Source organism: Larus michahellis, chromosome 7, assembly GCF_964199755.1.
Source record: "Larus michahellis chromosome 7, bLarMic1.1, whole genome shotgun sequence".
NCBI lineage: Eukaryota > Metazoa > Chordata > Aves > Charadriiformes > Laridae > Larus > Larus michahellis.
Genome location: NC_133902.1, coordinates 44092796 through 44113325, shown reverse-complemented (window position 1 = coordinate 44113325; position 20530 = coordinate 44092796). Strand labels below are relative to the sequence as shown.

At 46.6% G+C, this 20530-nt stretch overlaps 1 protein-coding gene across 4 annotated transcripts in view; it reads left to right on the top strand.

Moving 5' to 3' along the window:
• Window positions 1-16185: 16185 nt before the first annotated feature.
• Window positions 16186-20530, top strand: part of SMARCAL1 (SNF2 related chromatin remodeling annealing helicase 1) — a 39525-nt gene continuing 35180 nt past the window's right edge. For 2 of the 4 annotated variants that reach the window (XR_012588383.1, XM_074595140.1), the window contains exons 1-3: window positions 16195-16249; window positions 17164-18123; window positions 18809-18859. Coding sequence is in view for 3 of the 4 variants with exons in the window: in XM_074595140.1 (XP_074451241.1) it covers window positions 17253-18123; window positions 18809-18859 (922 nt within the window). In the remaining variant the exon portion in view is untranslated. Of the gene's footprint in view, window positions 16250-16278; window positions 16360-17163; window positions 18124-18808; window positions 18860-20530 lie in introns of those variants that run through there. The other 2 variants (XM_074595137.1, XM_074595138.1) reach the window with 2 other exon arrangements.

Below are 20530 nucleotides of genomic sequence, written 5' to 3'. Positions count from 1 at the left end.
TAAAACATTCATCACTGCAGCCTGCCATTTCTCAGGAAAGCTGGGCAGATTTGCCACTGTGGCTCTCTACAACATATTTCAGGCTTCTCAGAATTTCACATGTCTAATGGGGTCATTAGAGAAATAGTAATGGAAAGAGCATTTTAGGGACTTCCTGAGCATGAGACAGGCTGGCTAGAGGCTGAGTCTCTGTGCCCATGCTCCAGGATGGCTTTCCACCACCCCCTGCTTTTTATTGCCCTCATCTTATTGTCTTGATGTCGCCAACATTTTCAGAATGGTTCCATCAATAACAAAATTGGAGAAAAATATATTGTTGTCATCCTTTGCTTGTATAAAGCATCTTTCATCCTTCCCTCCTGCCCATGCCTGGTTTTACAGAAAGGATATGCTCAGGGTAGAGGAGATCTTTGTATTATACTCTGGGTTTTAATGTATGGGCTGTGTGCCCAGAGAGTTGAATGGCTGATAAATGTGACAAAATAAATAAAACAAATAATAAATCGGAGGTCCTCCATATGCTTCCCAGAGGTGAGTAGGTACTATTATTTCTCTCTTGGTGTAAATAGGACAGCGGCCAATACTTTCACACTTGGATGCTGCATTCAGGTCCCTTGGTATGGATCAAGGTGCCTTGCTTAAAATGGAAAGAGCTGGCCCAAGACGCTTTGGAGAGATCGCAGCGAGAGTAGGGGGCTGTCAGGAGGCCCACACAGCCTTCCTGACTTTGCTCCGCAGGAAGCAATATTTGCAGCACACGATGGGCAACACCTTCTCCTTTTGAAGAAAGGCCTGTCTCTGGGAGTTAGGACGTTGTGTCTCTTGAGCCCACTAATGGTCATAGGGTTAACACAGGGAGGAGACATACGGGAGGCATCAGCTCTGGCACACGCTACCCCTGCCCTCCTCAGGTGCAGAAAGAGGAAGAAAAAAGCGTGGATCCATCAGCTGAGAGTGGAGAACTGGTTCCTCTTGATTGGTTAAATCTGAGCTACTGGCTCGGAAATCGGAAGGGGAGATGCCCAGGCATCTCAGCGCACACGTCCCTGCCTGTTTGTTACAGATCCTGCATCAGGATGGACTGAGGTGTCAGGTTGCAGGTCAGTCTCATGGCAGATACTCTAACTCTGGTCTTCTAGAGCAGAGTGTGGGCCCAGTGGCCCTTAGCTACCACCTCAGCAAGGAGGAAAAAAAACATTGCTGTTTATCTGCCTCCTTTTCACCTCTCTGTACAAGCCATCGTGCAGTGCAGAGGGGGTGGAGGAAGGAAGGAAGAAAGAGGGTGGCTAGGGCTGCAGTGATACTTGAGCTGCCTTTGTGGACACCTGATATAAAATCATATCAGAATTTTTTTTTTTTTTTAATGTTGTTAGGTCAGAGATTTTAAAAATGGCAGAGACAGTGAGAAGGCAAATGCAAGCAGCAAAACTCTGTGTGGACTGCAGCCGAACAGCTTGAACACAGCATACCGGTCATTGTGCACCAGAATGTGAGAGACAGACAATATAAATGCTGATGTGGACAGCCAGGATCAGAGAGCCAGAAAGCTGCCAGAGAAACATCCCTTTGTGTTTTCCATTTCTCAGGAAGTAAACAGTTACCTAATCCCATTTTCATGCCCACCTACTCGGTCAATAGCTGCACTGTGGCTCCTGCTCCACTTACAGCTCCTTAATGGTGCAGAGGAGCTTTGATTGCCGTGGCGTGGGCCCCATCCCTCTGGCAAACCGTTACTTAAATCCAATCTATCGAAGGTTCCTACTGCTCTCTCAGTGATGGGGAGCTGCTCATCAGCTGAGTACCCTCTGATTGCTTGTCACAGCCAGACTTCCTGGTTCTTTTTCCCGGATGGAGATATTAAATAAATCTCAAGTGATGTAATTACCATAACTCAGTTGACGAAGCTTGTGGGCAGACACAGTCGGGGGCTGGAGGGAGCTCTGTCACTTCTTCTTTGGTCTTTCTTTCTTTCTGGGCAGTTGCAAATGTGCCGATGCAAAGGATGCTGCTGCTGGGAAGCTGGGATCAGCAGGTGGGGGTTATGCATCTTGTGAGCATCCAGAAATAATCTATGTATTGATTGGAATGATCTTCTCACAGGAGATCAGAAATAATTCCCAGAGTGCTGTGCCTTGGTATCTCTGCTGCTTTGGGCTGGCACTCTGCATGCAGGGAGTCCCTGTGCTACGGCTTTCTCCCCAAGCAGGGACTGAACTTCCACTTGCTCTGTTCCTGCAAGGACCACGGTCTGCCTCTGAGCTGATACACAGCAAATTTTTCTACTTCCATGGCAGCTTGTTCTCTGCTAAGGAAAGAGAAGGAATTGTTCATTTTTGAAAAATCAGGCATGTCCCGCGACATGAGCCCAAGCAAAGAAGTATGACTGCACATCTTCCTTGGGTTTGGGAAGAAATCCAGGTCTTTGTTTTATTGAGCTGTCTCTACAAGCAGTCTTGAGGCCAGTCAATGTGCAGGAGTATGTGAGAGAGACGATACAGTTGCTGATGAGGACAGCCCCCACCTTTCTTCCTCCTTTAGGATTTGGATTTCAAATTCAAACTTGCAAAGCCACGGCACTTCTTTTCCGGACTAGACAACCCCAAACATAGAGCTTTCCTGGTAACAAGTCCTACACTTACTCCTACAAACGGAATTCCTTGTCCCCTTGGGTGACTAGTCAGAACTGTGACTTGAATAGAGCAGCTGCAATAGATGGTGCATTTCAGGATATCTTCAGAAGGCATTTAGCCAAATGCTGAGTGGTTTTAACTATCCAGGAATGTAGTAACTGTAATGAAATCCCAAACTAAAAGAACATGGAATTTAGACATTAAAAAAAAAAGAGAGAAAGTATATAATCACAGGTCCCTTGGATATTTCCACTACTCTCCTGAGTCAAGTCAAATTTGTTTCAAGTCTCTAATCGCATTCTCAGATGTATGTTATTTTAGTGACATGCAACAGTTCTAGAACTAGCTCTCACTTGTCTGACATGGGATCTAGAGAGAAAACGATGTTGTTAAACAAGCTCATTGGGGGCTGATCCTGAGAGATATGCCATGCTCTCCAAATCAAGGTGAACTGAGAGGATCTAGCATGTCATCAGGCATTTGATTAGCATTTCACAATCAGACACAGTAACGCTGAGGATACTCCTCTTAGGTCCAACATGCCACATGTACTGTGGCACAACAGTGCCATATTCAGCTTAAGAAAACAGGAGCAACTTTGTATGGGAAGACTGAATGCCTGTCCTCGGGAGGACCCATTTGTGGTACAAAGAGGTCATCTGTGGTGACACTGTGCCAGGATGTCCAGGAGATGAATCCTGTGAATCCTGTGCTGAGCTGAGATCCCTCTTGAACTACAACTCTGCTCCAGTGTAATCAACAGCTTGAACATTTGAGACTGTTTCCCCAAATTCTTAAAAATCCCTATCTTAGGATTTAACATCTTAGGCTGCCCAGGTAACTTCCTCAGCTACAGCAGCTTGTTTCTGGATCAGCAGGCAAATATACACATGCTGCATAAATACAACGCAGGCAGTGAAGCCACTTACAAGCTAGATAATCTTCTTAGTTTCATCAGTAGTAGATGAATTTCCATGTTGGCAGAGGCCAAGGACCAGACATGAGGAGAAGACCATTTTAGATGTCTCCTAAGTGACCCTCATTGCATATAGTGGGTCTTGAGAAGGGAGGGGACATTGGAGGTCAGAGAAAGGCACACAGTGAAGAACACTGCAGGAGGACATCCTAGTTTCTCCCTGTGCTGAAGAAGCACCTACCACATGCACCAGCTCCACATCATTTTCACAGCAGGAGCACTCGGTAGGTTTCCAGATCTGCCTGGAAATGTCAGGTACAAAACGCTGGGATAACCCACTGCCTGTTAAGATACCGCGTTGCCTCTCTCCCTTGCCCTGAACGTGCTCCAATGCACATCAGAAACACAGGAAAGCTCCCAACTGTCGCTAATAAGTGTGCGAAGATTTCACCGGCAGGTATCACTCTCCCTCGTGATTTCTCCCCACACCTTTACACAAAGGACAAGTGCAGTATCTGTCGATGAAAGAACCGAGGGCTCCACCAGGAAGAGATAAGACAGAGATAAGAGGATAAGTGTGGATTTAAAGGCAGGGCTGTCAGAGATGGAGTGCTGCCGGCGATGAAAGCAGGGAGGAATGGAAGAGCAGTGAGTGGGGAAAGTTAATGGATTTACACCAGTGGAAACAGGAGTTGGTTTTTGACCCTTGCACTTCTAAGGAGGGCCCCCCAACAGTATATCAGCATCCTGAAAGGGGAGTTTTGACCTTGCATGTGGCCCAGACACAGCATTTAAAGGGAGCTCGAGCGTTGCATTGACACGCTCTCCCAGGGCCTCAAGAGCACGTGAAGTGAGAGACTGTTACATCCAAACGATGGCCTAGATCTACTGCTTCCTAATGGACTTTATGTTAATTAAAGGAGATTTCAAAACCATATAAATTTTCTTGCCGAGACAATTAATTGATTTAGAAGTTTATGTAGTTAAAGGGTTTTGTAATTACATTTTATGGCGGGGGAAGCATTTTAGGGATGAATGCTGCCAGGTGCCAAACACCTCCATCAAGGTGCTCAGCACCTGAGTTTCCCAGTGGCCTGAACCCTTCTTGATGATGAGCTGGAAGTCCCTTCTGGTCCTTGGGGTCACGCAGCTCTTAATGACTTAGCCCTGCCAGACTGAAAAATTCAGTCTCACAGCCCCCAGAAGGAAACCCTCAAAAGCTCTTGCTTCTGAGCCAATGTCTGTGCGCAGGCAGCAATTCCCTGCCATTGAAGGGGCTTTTCCTTCCTAACAGGCTTTAGCTCTCTCTGTTGATGGTTTTTTAACCCTCAGGTCAGATGCAGGTGACTAGGGTGATGGGCTCACTCTACTACCAGCCCTTGACACTAATGTGGTTTCTCTGGATCTTCCTCCCAGAAAAACACTTGGTCTCATTCAAGAAAAGGAGGAAAGCACAAGCCATTAACCCCAGGAAACACTTCTCTGTGTCACCCCCAAATTCTCATCCGTTCCTTCCTGTCCTGGCCTGTAAGGGCATGAATAAATTCTTGGCCCTGAGAGCACTTAAGCTAGGTAGGAAGAACTATAAGCCCTTTGATTTGTACAGGGAAACCGAGGCACAGGCAGGTGAAATCCCTCATCTGAGTCAGCAGCAAAGCGCTACACGGGGACCCATTTTACCTCATAGCAAGACTCTTCTGAGAGCAATTTGCACATCCTTGTGTGATGTGCAAATAAGCACACACATGCAATGTATATCTCTTTTTCTTCCCTCTCTTTACAACTGAATAATCACACAATCTTTGTTCCATGGAAGTTTGACTGCTGCTGTTTATTGTCCCCTGGAAACGGGATGACAACGGCCCACGGCTCCTCCACAGCAACTCGCAAAGTTCTCCCAAGCGGAGAATTACGCCCGTTGGAGGCAATAAACAGCAGGAACGGTAGAGTGACTAAGCACCAAAGATTCTGCATTTGTGTAGAAACTAGCAATGAGAAGGAGGAAAGGATGCCCTGGAGGATAGAGAGTGCCTTAGGAAAAAAAGTTTCCAGCATGTTCTAAAGATGAAAGTTTTCACGCAGAAGACACAGGCCAAATTTGAACCTCATCCCACCCCTGAACCTGCTTGTATTCCTGGGCAAGGCTCCTATGCCAGGCATGGAGACCAGAAGAGTGGGCAGCATGGTGTTCCATCTCCTCCCCACCCACCACTGGAGCAGGGATGGGCATTCAAGCCCACCGTGGCCCCACCAGAGGAGCTGGTGGCCATTGTTTCCCCTGCTCCCAATCATCACCCTACCCTGGCACAGAGGTCATGTCACGGTTCTCTGCCCAGGCTCCCTGCACAGGAGGGTGCATGGGTCAAGGAGAGCTTAGTCCAGTGCAGGACCAGCTTTTTCCACCCACAGGGCTTGGTGTTGCAGTACCTGTAGTAACTCTGGGAACGGGCCTGGGTCTGATGAGACTCAGAAGGCCACAAGCTGGCAGGACTGCAGGAATGACTGTGTTTATGTACATTATGATGAGGAGGAGCTGCTGCTGGCATACGCTAAATGAAGTCCATGGCTGAAGTTCTAGTCATCCAGGCAAAGGGCAAAGAGGGCGGACCAGTGATCTCTTCCTTGGGATGTTGCCTTTTCAGTTATGTGGTGGCACTATACAGAAGGGAAGAGCTTCCTTTGGGCACACCAGCTTACCAGAAAATTGGAAAATTGCAGGAGAACTGGCCCAGAGTACCCCGAGATATATCTTCCTCCTGTCCTCCCTGACGTGGTTTGGGTGTGTGACATCAGGAGAGCTTGCAGATGGAGATGGTGTCTCTTCTGTCAGAAGTCATCATATGTTGGGACTATGCTGCTAAGCTCACCCCTGTCTGCCGCTGACGCCCTTTGGGGAGCCCTCATTTAGGCAGATAAGGATCAAAAATATGAGGGATCTCAGCAGAGGAAACTGCCCACCGCAGCCTCTTTTCTCTGAGGCAGAGCTGCTCCTGCAGTGGCATTGGAATATGTGCTCCCACAAAATTGCTGTCCCAACAAAATCCTGATGTACACAGGAAAAAAAATTAATTTCCTATTGTTCTCTTTCCTGACCACCCCTTTCCTACATTTTTCTTTTTGATTCATTTTTATGTTCAGTGGTATAAATTTTCTGGGTCAGTGCTAAGTCCCTTGGTTGTGTGATCTTTATATACCATCAGACATATGCAGAGAAATGAGAAGAGACCAAGTGCAAACCAATCCATCCTACTGACACTTTTATTTATCTATTTTCTTTCCCCATCTGCCACTGCTCAACTCCCTGTGTGTGTGAGGGATGGGGAAAGTGGATGGGATACCGGTAGAGCCACTGAAGATCTCTCCGCTTGCAATTGTAGCTCTCCCATTTCCTTCCTACTACCCTACTATCCATCCCTCCTCTGGTCATCTCACATTGCCTCCAACCCTTTGCTCCTGTTCTGCTTTGTGCAGAAAAAAAAAAAGAGACTAATGTATCAAATAAAAATAACGCAGGGTTTTTTAGTGCTGACGCATGATGCCAGGGCGACAGTCAGGAAGCTGGAGCCATCTGCCAAGCCCAGACTAAACACCGATGGCAAAGTTGCCCTGCTGCCGGGCGCACCAAGGGCTCCCAAGCAAAAAGCACCAGCGTCCGCAGCTTGAGCTGAGCTCTGTGGCTGCAAGCAGAGACAGATGCACATCGTCTGTGGATCAGGCAGGGAGGGGGGACTCTTAACACACACTGACTATTAATATTTCATGCTTTTGACATCCAGCAACCACACTGAGAGGAGAGACAGGAATTTGTTCTTCTAGGTTCGCGTTTAACCATGCCCTTCCCACTGAATGTGCAAGCCAAGGCTCATCTCAGCACACAGAGGAGTTCTTTGCTCACTAGGCCTGGGTCAACACCCTGATTTTTCATTTAGTCTGCATCAACTCTATGGTGACCCAAGATGATTCTGAACCATCAACTACAAGCAAAGAAAGGTCCAGTGACCTTTAAGTCTCTCACCCATTAAATCATTCAGGTAATCTCCATCTGGAGTATTTAACTTTTCCAGCAATCCTGTTTTCTCTTCTAGGAACTAACCCTCAAGAACTCATGACCCACCAGGTATTTGCAAAGTGGCATGCATTCAAAATGCACTTCTTTTATAGCAGTGGCGTTATCACATAGTGAGCTTGTTCCTGGAATGAGCATTGCTTAGGAGCTGTCAATACTTTAATCTGATTTATACAAGCTGTGTTCTCTCTCTTTCTCTCTTTTCCCTCAAATAAACACTAATAAGTTCTCAACTTGGACAAATCCCAGGTAGTGGGATCAGTACCTGGCAATATATCAGCTTTGTTGCTGAAATCGGGGTTGAAGCAGGGACAACTGAAAATGTTTCTCCCATTTGTTTTCCATTCTGCTTGCAAATAGCTTGGTGCCTGTGTGAAATACGACTGCCCTATAGGAATACACTTAATTTCTTATATTACTGTACGCCAATTAAGTAATTAATGAAAGTCTGGAAAATCTATAAAAAAAGTTGGTTGCATCCACAGGGAACATTACTACCACATGGCGTCACGACCATGAATAAAACCTGACAGCATGTGCAAATTCAGAGGGAACTACCTGTTCTGCTATTAAGAGATCAAGTTCGGGCTGCATCAAATTATTTTCAGGACCTGGTCTTGAACTTGTCTGTGGACTGGAAAATATTTGCAGGGCATACGGGGGTTAGTCTTTGTCCTCCAGGACTCAGTTGTCACTTTACAGCCATATGATGTATTAGACATCGCTAGACATGAATGTCACTGCTTTCAGTCTCATATTCTGTCAGCATGATATTGTGCCATGATGCAATCACAGTCAGCATCTTGATTTGATCTGTGCATTGCTTCACAATTCACTCCAGGAGGGCTTAGGGTCCAATTCTGCAAACAACTCTGCAAATGAGGAAAGGCATTCCCACCACTGCTTACAGATCTGAGCCCTTCACATCTGGCAAGTAGTGTTCTCAGAGCATGAGGCAGCACCACTCATCCTGGGAAAACTGTACGGAAATGATGGCCATTTCCAAACTTTACTTGACCTCAGAGACAATGCTTGATTTCTCTGTGTTCCAGTGAATCCAGATGGACAACAGGGAAAGAAACAAGACACTTGCTGAAAACCCAGCTGCTGCTTCTGAGCTTGGATTTTCCAGGTCAATAGATTTCAAATTTTTTTCCACCAATACAGGGAAGGGAAAACCTCACCCTTCCGCATTCACTCTTAAACCTAGCTCCTAGGAGATAATTTTAAAAGGAATTTGTTGCCTGCTGAAAGAGGAGACCCACTCCCAAGCCATACTTCTGCACTGCCCTTTGATTCACGGCTGCCCCATAGCAATGAGTAAAGCTTCATCACCATCCCTCTTAGATGGTGTTAGTGACGGTCTAAATAGCAAAGGTGGGTTTTGTAGCACAGAGATCTATTTTCTAGGACCTGGACCACGAATCATAAGCTCATTTCACATACACCAGTGAACAGCTGTCAGAGAGCAACAGCTTTCAGCCCTTATCAACCTAAACTAAATGCAGGCCAAGAAGTTACTGGCAGAAGACCCCAAATTCATCAACGACTTCTGAAGCATTTCTGTCCTCAGCAATAGCAGCATAATCTCAGATTAATACATTAAATCATGAATCCAGAAAATTACTCTATCGGCAAAGATATATATTTGCATATGAACAAATATGTACACATGTATAAACTCAATGTGTCTACTGTCTGTGTGTGTGCGCACCCTCACATGACAGAAGATCCCATCAGACTACTCTTGCACTTTTCTCCTTTCCTAATAAAGAGCTATGGAGCAGCCACTGAATCTGAAAGACGGAAAATGTCAAATAGACCATCCAGAATAACTGTTGTTAGAACATATGATCAGCAAGTGAAACATATTGCCTTAAGATACCACCCAGGATCAAACTGTGCATTTTATAGCGGAGAGCTATGTGATAATCTCATGATCTGTCACCTAAAACATGGATCTGCTCCCTGGTACAGACAAAAGAAAGGATTCAGTGGACAACCATGGTGAATGGCCCGAGTAGTTCCTTTATTCTTGTATAATGAAACTAAATCTCATAATCTTTTATTGTTGTAACTCTTGCGGTTTGTGATCCTTTTTACTGGACAGAAATATTCCAAACAATGCTAGTTTCTCCGGTCCCAGAAGTTGCAACTGAGCTTAGACAAACTTTTGCAGACCTCAAACCATGACATGAGCGAACTTTACGCGGATCCTTCATCAAATTTCTCAGGGTGATGTAAGACCTGCGCTCATGATGTTACACAAAACTCGTTTCTTAGATCAAACCTGAGATTCTAATTGGATGTGGATATATTCCATTACATGACAAACACTAAAACTGCTGCTTGTTGTACAATGTGTAATATGTTTAGTTACAGCCCTACTGGGGAAAGGACAACTCTTTTTATTCATCTGTAGAGAACCCTGCATGCCTGTGCCACCATAGGAATAAAAAAATATTAATTGCACTACCTGTCCCTTGAGCTATTCATGCCACTTCCTTCTCCCCCACCACCCTATATTAAGCCTTTTGAAGCTGAAAGTGGCTGTAAATCTTTCTAAATGCCAGAGGACCATTTTGCTAAAATATTATCCATCTTAACATCATGTCAGTTTTCTGAATGAGAATGACTTCTTTGGTGGGAAGAGGCCTATAACTTATACTGCTTATTTCCTGAAGCACTGGAATTGTGCTGCTCCCTAATGTTATTTTATTAAGATGCGATTTGTCATCATATTGCTGAAAACAAGATAAAATGCAGGCTAATTAAGTTCCTTATTTAACTTGATGAGCATCTGCTTTCCATAGTCACATTCTTTTAAACAGAACCTTTGTAGTTGTTTCTCAGGATCTGTCTATCACGATTTTTACTGTGATGAAAATGGGGAAATACCCCCCCCCAAACAAAGGCACGTGCATTCCCATTGCTTATGACCCTTGTTATTTAGAATGAGAGACGTATAGCACCACCCAGGCAGACTGCAGCAGCGCCTTGCGAGGATGCTGCCCTGACACTTCAAGAGCATTCCCTGTTGTGGAATAATTGCTAACCCAAGGAGCCCAGTGGAAGTCACTGAGACAAGCTGGTAGCAAAATACTGCAGCTGACAGAAAGTGTTTTCTAGATCAGGCTGCTACACAAAATGTAACAAACAAATCACCTTGTGACTCCCCGCTTCTGTAGCAGATGAGACTCCCAACATAAAGGAAAATCATCTCTGTTGAAGGAGGCGGCTTAACAAGCTTAAGCACACACTTCAATTTAAGCGTGTGCTTAAGTGTGCTGTTTGCCAAGGCCAGATTCTGGCTCACTTTCCATGCACTGCATTCGTGGAGGTTTCTAAGACGAGAGCAACCTTCCTACATCCTTGGACGAGTGAAGAGTGAAGCAGAGGAGAGTCCTGGTCTGAGTCCACGTTCCAAAATAAAGCAGTTGTCTTACGCTGCTCTCGTCTAAGTCACAGTAGAGGATGGCAAACAGTTGTCTCAGAACCCACTGTAAGCTCACGGCCTTTAGGGAAGTCTTGGGCATGCAACAGCCCTGGGTCTGTCTCTTGGAAACCCCCTTGGCATCAGACTTTGCATCCCACAGAAGTCCAGAGCTGCTCCACCCGCTTCTCTTGGTCCAGAGTATGCTTTGAGATCCTCCAAGGAGAGACACTGCTCCCGTGCAAGGGCAAAGGACCATTAATATTACATTGGCGGTTAATTATTTAACATCAGTGACCTCTGATGCTCCTGCTTAAAGGATTTCTCCGTATCTCTGGGTCTCTCATGCACCAGGAAAAGAAAGGGCAGAGAACTGTGGCTAGCTTTAACAAACAGGATCTCAAATGCTGGCTTCGCATCAAAACTAAGGCCATAGGATTAGCTGCTTATTCTGAGTTTGAAAACCAGGCCAGTAATTTAAGCTCCAGAATGGAACTTGGAATGCAACTTTGGTTTGTTTACCCTGGTTTCCTAAGGAAATAAAGCTTATGCAGTTAAATTCTCTGCGTGTGCACACAAGCTTTTCCTTCTAACTTCACACCCTTCTGCCAGTTCAACCATGTTTCACCAAGATAAAGTCCTGTTCAGCATCTGGACAAAAAAACCCAGTTGTGTAGAACAGAGAGATGTGTTCTGCCCTGAATGCAAACATATTATAGGACACTGGAGAGTCCACATTGCCAGTGCCCTCACCCCAGCTGGATCACAGCTCACGTTGTGTTAAATGCTGGCGACATAGAAGCTTTGGAAACACTGTTTGCATCTCAATGTAGGATGTGGGTCTTTTTTCTCTTTTAAATCTTTGTTCTGGGTGCCAGCGAACTGCCCCCCACACCTGGGCTGCATTGCATAAAAGATCAAGAGTCGGCTCAGCCTTGCAGCAGCCCTGTGAGCGTGGCAGCAGCCTGGCAGCGAAGCGGAGGCCATGTGCCGTGCAGACCATTGCTCTGGACTGGAGCTGTGGAGAGGAATCCAGCCAAGAAGGACAGAAGGCAGAAAAGAGACCCTGCAATCTGTTGGAGGGGTTGTACTATAAACAAGAGCAGGAAGGCTTCAGCGTGCCAGGGAAGAACAAGCTGTGTAGATAAGAGAGGCTGCTTCAAAAGATTGGAAGGTGACTAATTTTCCTTGCACCGGGTGGCCAAAGAGCAGGGAAATAGAAGCGGTCTTCACTGAGGTGGCAGTCAGAGGAGGGGAGCAACCTTCTCATGCTAGAAAAGCTCACAGACAAGCCCCTGCGGGTCCTCTTTCATCAGAGTTTCAAGGGCAGCTGGATTCATCAAACTCCAAATTTTGCCTTTTGGTGCTACAAAGATGCTCAGGGAAAGGGCCTGGTTCAGAGTCAACCTGTGGTAGTAGCTGGGCTATCAAATGGACCAGGAGGCCACGGTCTCTGATGTGCCCCGATGGCAGAGGGAAAGCAGAGGGGATTAACAGCTGTCTAGCAAAAGAAATCCAGGGAGAATGGGTACAAGGGGGGGATGCAGGGTCAGCTACTGTGCCCAGGTCCAGCCACAAACCAAAGCACCCCCTGGCCCTCTGAGCCTGCGGCTCTGGTTCCCCATTAGGAAGCTTAGACCCCACTGAGGACCCCAAACCAGAGCAGAGGAATCACAACCCTGCAGCCCAGAGAGGACAGGTACTCTACAAAGTATTCAGATCAGACCAGAGCAGAGCAGTCCACACAAAAGGGTTTCCCCAAACAGAAGAAGCTCTGCCAGTCCAGGGGCTTTTCTCTGACTCTTCTTCCCTCAGACCGTCCCTGAAGAACTGACCTGCAGGTCCCCAATCCAGCCACTTGACTGGTTTTAGCTGTGAAAGAACTAACGAGGCTCATGAGCATGGGATTAATTTCTTTTAGAAGGTGCAACTGCAGGTTCTCCACAGCTGGTCAAAGACTGTCACATTTGGGCACTGGTAATGGTGTCTCTGGGCTCGGTGTGGGCTACCAAACCCCTCCAAGAAGCTGGGGCATCTGAAGGCTGTTAGCCTGGGATGATTTCCACTTATCTGCTGGATGGCCTTGCTACACACAGTAGCTCTGCATGCAATTCAGCCCCAGCAGAGAGTGCTAGCTGGCCGCACATCCAGGATGAAGGCAGACAGCTCTGTCCATGCAGAGAACCAAAAAGGTGCGTTGGCAAGGTGGTGGAGTGGGGTGAATACATTTAGCATGACAGCAGCAGGACCTCCTAAGAGCATCTCAAAACCCCTCAGAGGACAACCCATGAGATTTCGGAACAGCTCTGGGGTCTTGGGTTGGTTGTATTTCAGATATTAGTATACAAGATATATGACACAAGGCCAAGCAGTTCTGTCCTCGTTTGGGAGCCAGCAGCCAGGACCAGCCCAGCCCATGACAGGATGTTTAGAGCACGATCCAAGTGTTGGAAAGATCCTGGTAAGAACAGCACTGAGAACCCCATTTCCTTATGTTTTTCCACGAATGGGACCATTTCTTCAGAATTGGGTTAACTGTTTCCTCCCCAGCAGAGCTGGGGTGTGCTAACCCCCCCCAGTCCTACCATTATCTTTGTACTGCATCTCTGTTCCCTGACCCAGTATGTGGAGAGTGAGTCCAAGCCACTGCTGGAAGCATGTTCTGACTGAAAGGACACCTGGAGTGCTACCAGCAAACTGCTCGCAAACGGCCTCTCGTTTTGTAGGTCTGTTCTCTGCATGGCTGGGCTGTTCCTTGTGCCTTGCTGAAGTTGTGCCATATGGAGCAAATGCTTCAACGTCTGTCTGTGTGTCTGCCTGACCGCGCAACCCAAGAGCTCTCTGCAAACAATGCTCCGCTGTCATCATTTTCATGAGCTGGGGACTGTCCCCAATAGGGGCTTTTCTCCACTTTTTCCAAGTTTGGTTGGTTTTTTTTTTCCCCCCAGATCTCCCAAAGCATAAGGAGCCATCACCGGAGACCTGGAACCAGATAGCTGCTGCGGGGGGGAGAAGGTGGCTGGAAAGAGTTGCAGGGTTATGCTCTGCGTGTCCTCTCTCTCTCTCCCCCCATATGTGACACTGGGATCTGGTTTAGCTTTGGGCAGTTAAAAGTGTGACAAGAAGGAGAAAAAAATTCTCTCATCCATTCCTTTCTCTCTCTGCTGCGTAGCCAGCTGGACTCTGCTGGCTTGCAGAGGAAGAAAGGGCAACAGCAAGAGGACCTGAACAGAGACCACGGTGCTGAGCATCCTTTCCTAGCAAACCCGCTCCGAAGTGAGGGGGCCTGGATTCTGGGAAAAATGTTTGACTTTCACTCTTTTTCTTAAAGAGAAGCTGGGACGAAACCCTGGACCTGGACCCCTCCTCAGCACTGTGGTTTTCTTTAAAAATGGTGTGTTTGTGAGTGCCCGCGTGCACGTGGCGAGCTCAGGTCTGTGTGTGTGCAATTCCCAGGCGAGTAACAGCACTCCCAGGGCTGTGCTGTGTGTCAAGTCGCACCTCGTTCTTGCTGCCTGCCTTGTTTTTCTCAGGCTGACGAGCTCCTGACTAATGGCAGTCACTGCTGCTTAATCAGGAAGCAATTTAAGGATAACCTTTTCTAATTAACCAGCAGAGAGGAGAATGAATAAACTGTGAAACAGCCAGCTGGCTTCGGTGTCCCCAGCCAAAGGGTCTGTCAGGTGGGAGAAAATGGCATCTGGGGACAAGGATGGTGGCTCCAGACCTGCCATTGGGCAGGGTAATGGAAGTCAGAGATGGGAGGGGGTTACGATGCTTCCCAGGACCTTTTCTCTGCTTTATCCCCAGGTATCGCTCTGGTCACGCTCATGGGGATCATGACTGTCCAGGAAGGGTGGCTTGATGTGTATAATCAAGCCCCGTGTAAAATTAAAACCCCGGGAGACCCTTTTATTCAGAACTTTGATGCAAATACGAGTAATTACATATTATGAAGGTGTTCACAGAATCATAGAACAGCCCAGGTTCGAAGGGACCTCGAAAAATCATCTGGTCCAACCTTTGCTGGAAAAGGGAGCCTAGATGAGATTATCTAGCACCCTGTCCAATCGCATCTTGTAAACCTCCAGTGATGGGGACCACACCATGTCCCTGGGGGAGGCTGTTCCACCAACTGACTGTCCTCAGTGTAAAAACTGTCTTTCTTTTATCAAGATGAAACCTCTTTCAGTGCAACTTGTTGAACAGCCTGGGGCCCAGTGGCGATCCCTGAGGGACCCCACAGGCTGCCAGCCTGAGCAAACCCCATTGATCACCAGCATCTCCAAGTGCCTGTGAGGCACCAGCTTCCCACCCACCTCACCGACCACCCCACCAGTCTGTGTCGGGCCAGTTTGTCCAGCAGGAGGCTGTGGCAAACAATGTCCGACGCTTTGCTGAAGTCCACGTAAAGAACAGACAGAAAATGTTATTTTATTGTAGAAAGTGATTGGCTCAGTCTGGTATGATTTGGGTTTGCTAAATCCATGCTGCTTTTCCCCATCACCTCATTCATTTGGTTTGTGACAGTTTCTAGCAGTACTTGCTCTGCTGCTTTCCCAGGGACTGCAGTAAGATTAATGGGCCTGTAGCTTCCTGGGTCTTCTTTTGTGTCCTTCTTGTAGATAGCTCTGATATTTGCTCTCTCTCAGTTGCCAGGGACATCCCCTCATCTCCACTTTTCAAAGACTACGGACAGTGGCCTCACAACAATGTCAGTCACTGCTCTTGACACCCTGGGGTGGATTCCCTCCTCACTGCTGACAACAGCGTTTTCATCCGTTCCCATGCATTACCTCCATTTTTTTATTCCCCGCTCATAGTCACTCACTTAAAATAAGCCACACACACCAGAAGCTGCTGGTGAGGCTGCCCAGCCCCAGCACTGGGTGCTGTCTGGGGCAAAGCCTCATCCCGTGGGCCCGCACCCCGCATACGCGCCTGCGACAGTGGCAGGGGGGGCCCCCAGGCCCCCGCCTCCCACGGCGAAACCACGCAGCTCTCGACGCCCCTAAGATGGCGCCGTGAGGGGGAAGACTCCATTTCCCGGCGTGCCGAGCGCCCCCCGCTCGGCGGTGTTTACTTCCCGGCATGCTGCGCGCCGCCGGACCTTTTGTGCCGCCGGGCACTAGCGCGGGGTATGCTGGGAGTTGTAGTCTGCGCGGCTGCGCGCCCGTTGGCGGCTACCGGGCCTCTGCCAGCCGGTGGGTCTGCGGGCCTGTGGCGGGGAGAAGGCGGCTGGGCCGGGGCTGAGCCCCGGCTGGGCTGCTGCGGAGCCCCCGGGAAGAGAGGAGGGACCGCAGCCTGGGCCCCGGTGGGGTGGCGGGTTGTCCCTGAGGATGGCGGGGGGGGGGGTTCACCAGCCCGCGGGGTGGGGGCCGGGCCCTCAGTGGAGTTCGGGACAGGGGAGCGTGGTGCCTGGGAGAGGAGCGGGGCAGGGAAGGAAGGGAGTGAGCGCTTCTTACAGGGTGATGAGGAAAGCTGGTCTCTGGCTGCTGGAGGAGATGGAGGCCAGCTACTGGGAGATGCAGTGGGAGCCGGGTCCTCACTCCCATCAGAAGGTCCTTGACCTGCGAGTGAACCTTTCTCGAGGCAGGAGCTGACTCTGCCCTTTGGGTTTGAGTATGTATCTGCTACATGCTGTGAGATGCTCAAGAACTGGAAGGTGATCAGGAAAGATGGTGTGTTGTTCCATCTTTGCTTGTAGGTACCAGAAATATGAAACACTTCCACATAAGACTGCATTGCTTTTTGCCTGCATTTGCCTTTGTAGGGCTGGCTCTGCAGTGCAGGGCTTGGCTGTTTTGTCAGCTCTGATGTGTCTTGCAGAGAAGAGTGTTCAGAACTGTAGTGGAATGGGGGTTTTCTCCCTTTTCTGTATGTTTTATCTATGTGGGACTGGCATGCAAAGCCCCAGCAGTGGTTGTCTGTATCTGCTTGCTGGTAATTGCTCAGCCTTGGTCTGACAGCCTTGCTGTGCTACTAGGTTTTTGTGTAAATCAGTTACAGTAATACTCAGTCGCTAGTTATACTGAGTTATCAATACAATAAGCATTTTGTGGGGGAACAGAGTTGAAACTTCCTGTCTCTTCTTGGCTTTTTTTGGTCTCTTTTGTAGACTGGCCTTCATTCCTGTAAAGAAGCAGATGCCTCTGTGATTATTCCCAATGCAGTTTTGATTCAGATTTATTGTTTAAATTGTTGAAGATGTCATCGGGCCTTACAGAGGAACAAAAGAGAAGAATTGAAGAGAACCGCCAGAAGGCTTTGGCTAGGAGAGCAGAGAGGCTAGCAGCCCAGAGAGGTGGGCAGGTGGGGATCGCTGGACCTCAGGTGAAAGAACAGAATCCAGGCAATCAGGGAAACTTGAAGCAAGAAAACAATCATGTCAGATTCATTAGCCAGCACCAACAGAATCCAAACAGTCCTGCGGAGCAGAAGAGCTATCTTCAGAAAGATTATAATCATTACACTGCAAACCAACAGATGGCTGGTTCACATGGAGAGCAACAAAAGAATTGTTCAGTGGACTCAGAACAAGCAAGTGGCATTAAGCAGTTCCCTACAACAATCCCAAATACTCTGAGTTATTCCCATAAACATTACTCAGATGCTGGTGGTCAGGAACATGGACAACAAGCTTTAATTAATCCTGGTACATTCCAGCAGCCCAAACGCTACCCAGCTTGCAAAAGCCCTACAGAACCATCTCATCCTAGATTAATTGATAACGGGCACCCTGACGGTACTAAAAATTCACAAAGTCAGAACAAATCTACCATAAAATATGTTCCACCACCAAGCAGCGCTGCCCTGAGTGATTCAGAAATGCTGATAAACACAAGCAGACCAACAGCAAGAGAGGGGGGCGGTGGTGCCTCTCAGGCCAGTGGTAGGATGCAGAAGCTGACCAGCTCCGCTGGTGCAGGCTCTACATTTGAAGCTGCCTCTTGCAAGAAAGCAAATAGTGTTACACAAGGAAAATGTGTGAAATATGGGGAAGACCGATTCCAGGTCGAAATAGGGTATAATGCTGAGCTTATTGCTGTATTTAAGACAATACCAAGCAAAAGCTATGGTAAGAATTGATTTTTTTTCTGTTATCTCTTTTATGTTAGATCAAAGCTTCAGCATCTGCTGGAGCTGTAGTTGCTATATGGTCTTAGCAGTACAGCTGTTGCTGGGATGGAATATCTGGTATTAATGGGGGATTGGAAAAGTAAAGACAGCTGAAATTGGAAAGAAATTCTGGGCATAAATACCTTGAGCTTGGGTTGAGCCAAGAAATCAGAAGTCCAGCTTTATGAACAATGCGCTAAGAAGTTTAGTGATGGCAGCTGGTCGGAATCTTTTGGGAGTGAAGAAAGAGAAGTTATTCATAAATTGGTATGGGAAAATGGGTCACTTCAGCTGTAGTTCAGAGTTGATGATCTGATTCCCTTAACTGGGTTACTGAGAGCAGTGGAGTCTCCACTTTTTGGCTTGCTTCTGATCTTTTCTCCCTGCCTTTATATGTTCTAGTCTACTTTTTGTTTTTCCCACCCATGCGTTGCTGCTCCCTGTGAATGCCTACTGCATTCTTCTTTTGAATTGTATTGATATGCCCTATGGCTTTTTTGGTGTCACGTAGCTGTAAACTGTGAGCATACTGTTTTTCAGATGTGTATCAAAAAGTTTGCATGAGTGGAATGAATTCTATCTTGTCTTGCACAAACATTTCACAGCACCGCTTTTTTTCTACCCCATGTTCTGCCCTGTTTTAGATCCTGCTATAAAAAAATGGAATTTCAGCCTGGAAGATTACAGCAGTTTCAGTAAGTGAATGGGTTGTTGAATGGTAAAAAAGGATCCAAGTTTTGACCCCCTTCCCCTGACTTCTATAATTATTATTTAGCTTTGTTATTGTCTGGAGTAATTAAAGTAGTGCTACTCAAACATAATGCCCATCTCTTAGGCATCTAACTTATTACATTTTTCTGACACTTTGTAATTGATTGGAAATAACTTGGTTTTTCATGTAACCTAAATGCTAAGCATAGGTTTAACTTTTTCACCAACCAACAAGCCTGATAATAGGGAAAAATGTCTTCTGTGTGGGTACTTCATATGAGTCTGTATTGAGAACTGAGTGTGTTCCATTGGCTAATGCTTAATTTCTAGGTCTGTTTATCTATGCTAATTTTAAACAGCTTGTTTGTTTGTTTGTGGTGTTTGGGGTTTTTTTTACATTTTTTTCCTGTTAATTTTGGGTGTCAGAAAAGAAAAAAGGATAATTCTGTAGGGCTTTGAGTGAGACTGAAAATGAAGTTGCCTTTTTTGGCATAACAAGGATGGTTTTATCTTCCCCCCCCCCCCCCCCGTCATTTTGTTCTGGAAAGATTGAGAGTTGATAGAGGCAAATGCTTCAGGTAGGCTTTTCAAAAGCACATTGTATTGAAGGGAGTGATAAATCACTATTGATTTCAGTGGGAACAGAATTAGGCCTGTGTTGAGCACTTTGAAAAACCCACAGTTGAGTGCTGGTATTTTAGCTTCCCATGTGGGTTGCCACACATTTATAATTTAAATGCTACTGGTTTGCTTGAAGTGTATCAAGTACAGATGAGAGCAGAGTCTCTGCACCAAGGAGCTTGCAAATGAAGAGGACGTTTTTTAGAAATCAGGCCTTTTTCCTTAAAGCTATCAAATACATGAGTTCTCTGTGGAAAGTTTATGTCGACATGTGACAACAATATGTGATCAACACTGCCCAATAAAGCAGGGGAAAAAATACCCTGAGGAAAAGGAACTGACTTAAAAAGACCTTAGTTTGAAGTCTTTTAAGTGTAAAAACAATTATTTTCAAACTTCGCACTGTTAATTTTGTTCTTCTGAGTAATGTTGTCCTGCATTACAATTCTTCCTTTGTACTATAAATTAAACATGCAGGGAAGCCCAGAAACAGATATTGAAAGAAAAGAGTAAAATGTGGGGTGGTGCTGGTTTTCATTTTCTTTCAGTGTCAGTTGTAGAGATGAGCTCTACCTATGCAATGCTAAAACAGTGGCATCTAAACTTTTTTGCTTGGTGCATCAGGAGGAGAAAGTCTAAACTGGTGGTTTCTTAGTCCTCGACTTTAAAAATTAATTTCACTTGATGCTCTTCCTTTTTCTTTGAAGTAGAAATCTCAAATGCTTGGTTTTATTCTGGAAGTCACTTCTTAAAAATAAAGTTGGATAAAATCCAAATGGCTTACTAACTGGTTAGGAAGAACGTGTCTTTCTCCCTTTTTTTCCCTTTTCAAATCTTAACTTAAATTTGTTTAAGTTGTTGCATATCAGTAAGGTGGACTATTTAAAAAGAAGCAGCGTGGATCATGGCGTGCAGCTTAATCCTGAAAGGACTATATTCATCTGGATTTACTCTAAACAGCTACTGGATTGGGGAGGTTGCCCCTCTTTACAAATACCTGCAGGCAGAATAAGCTTAGTGTTCCCCTGCTCTTG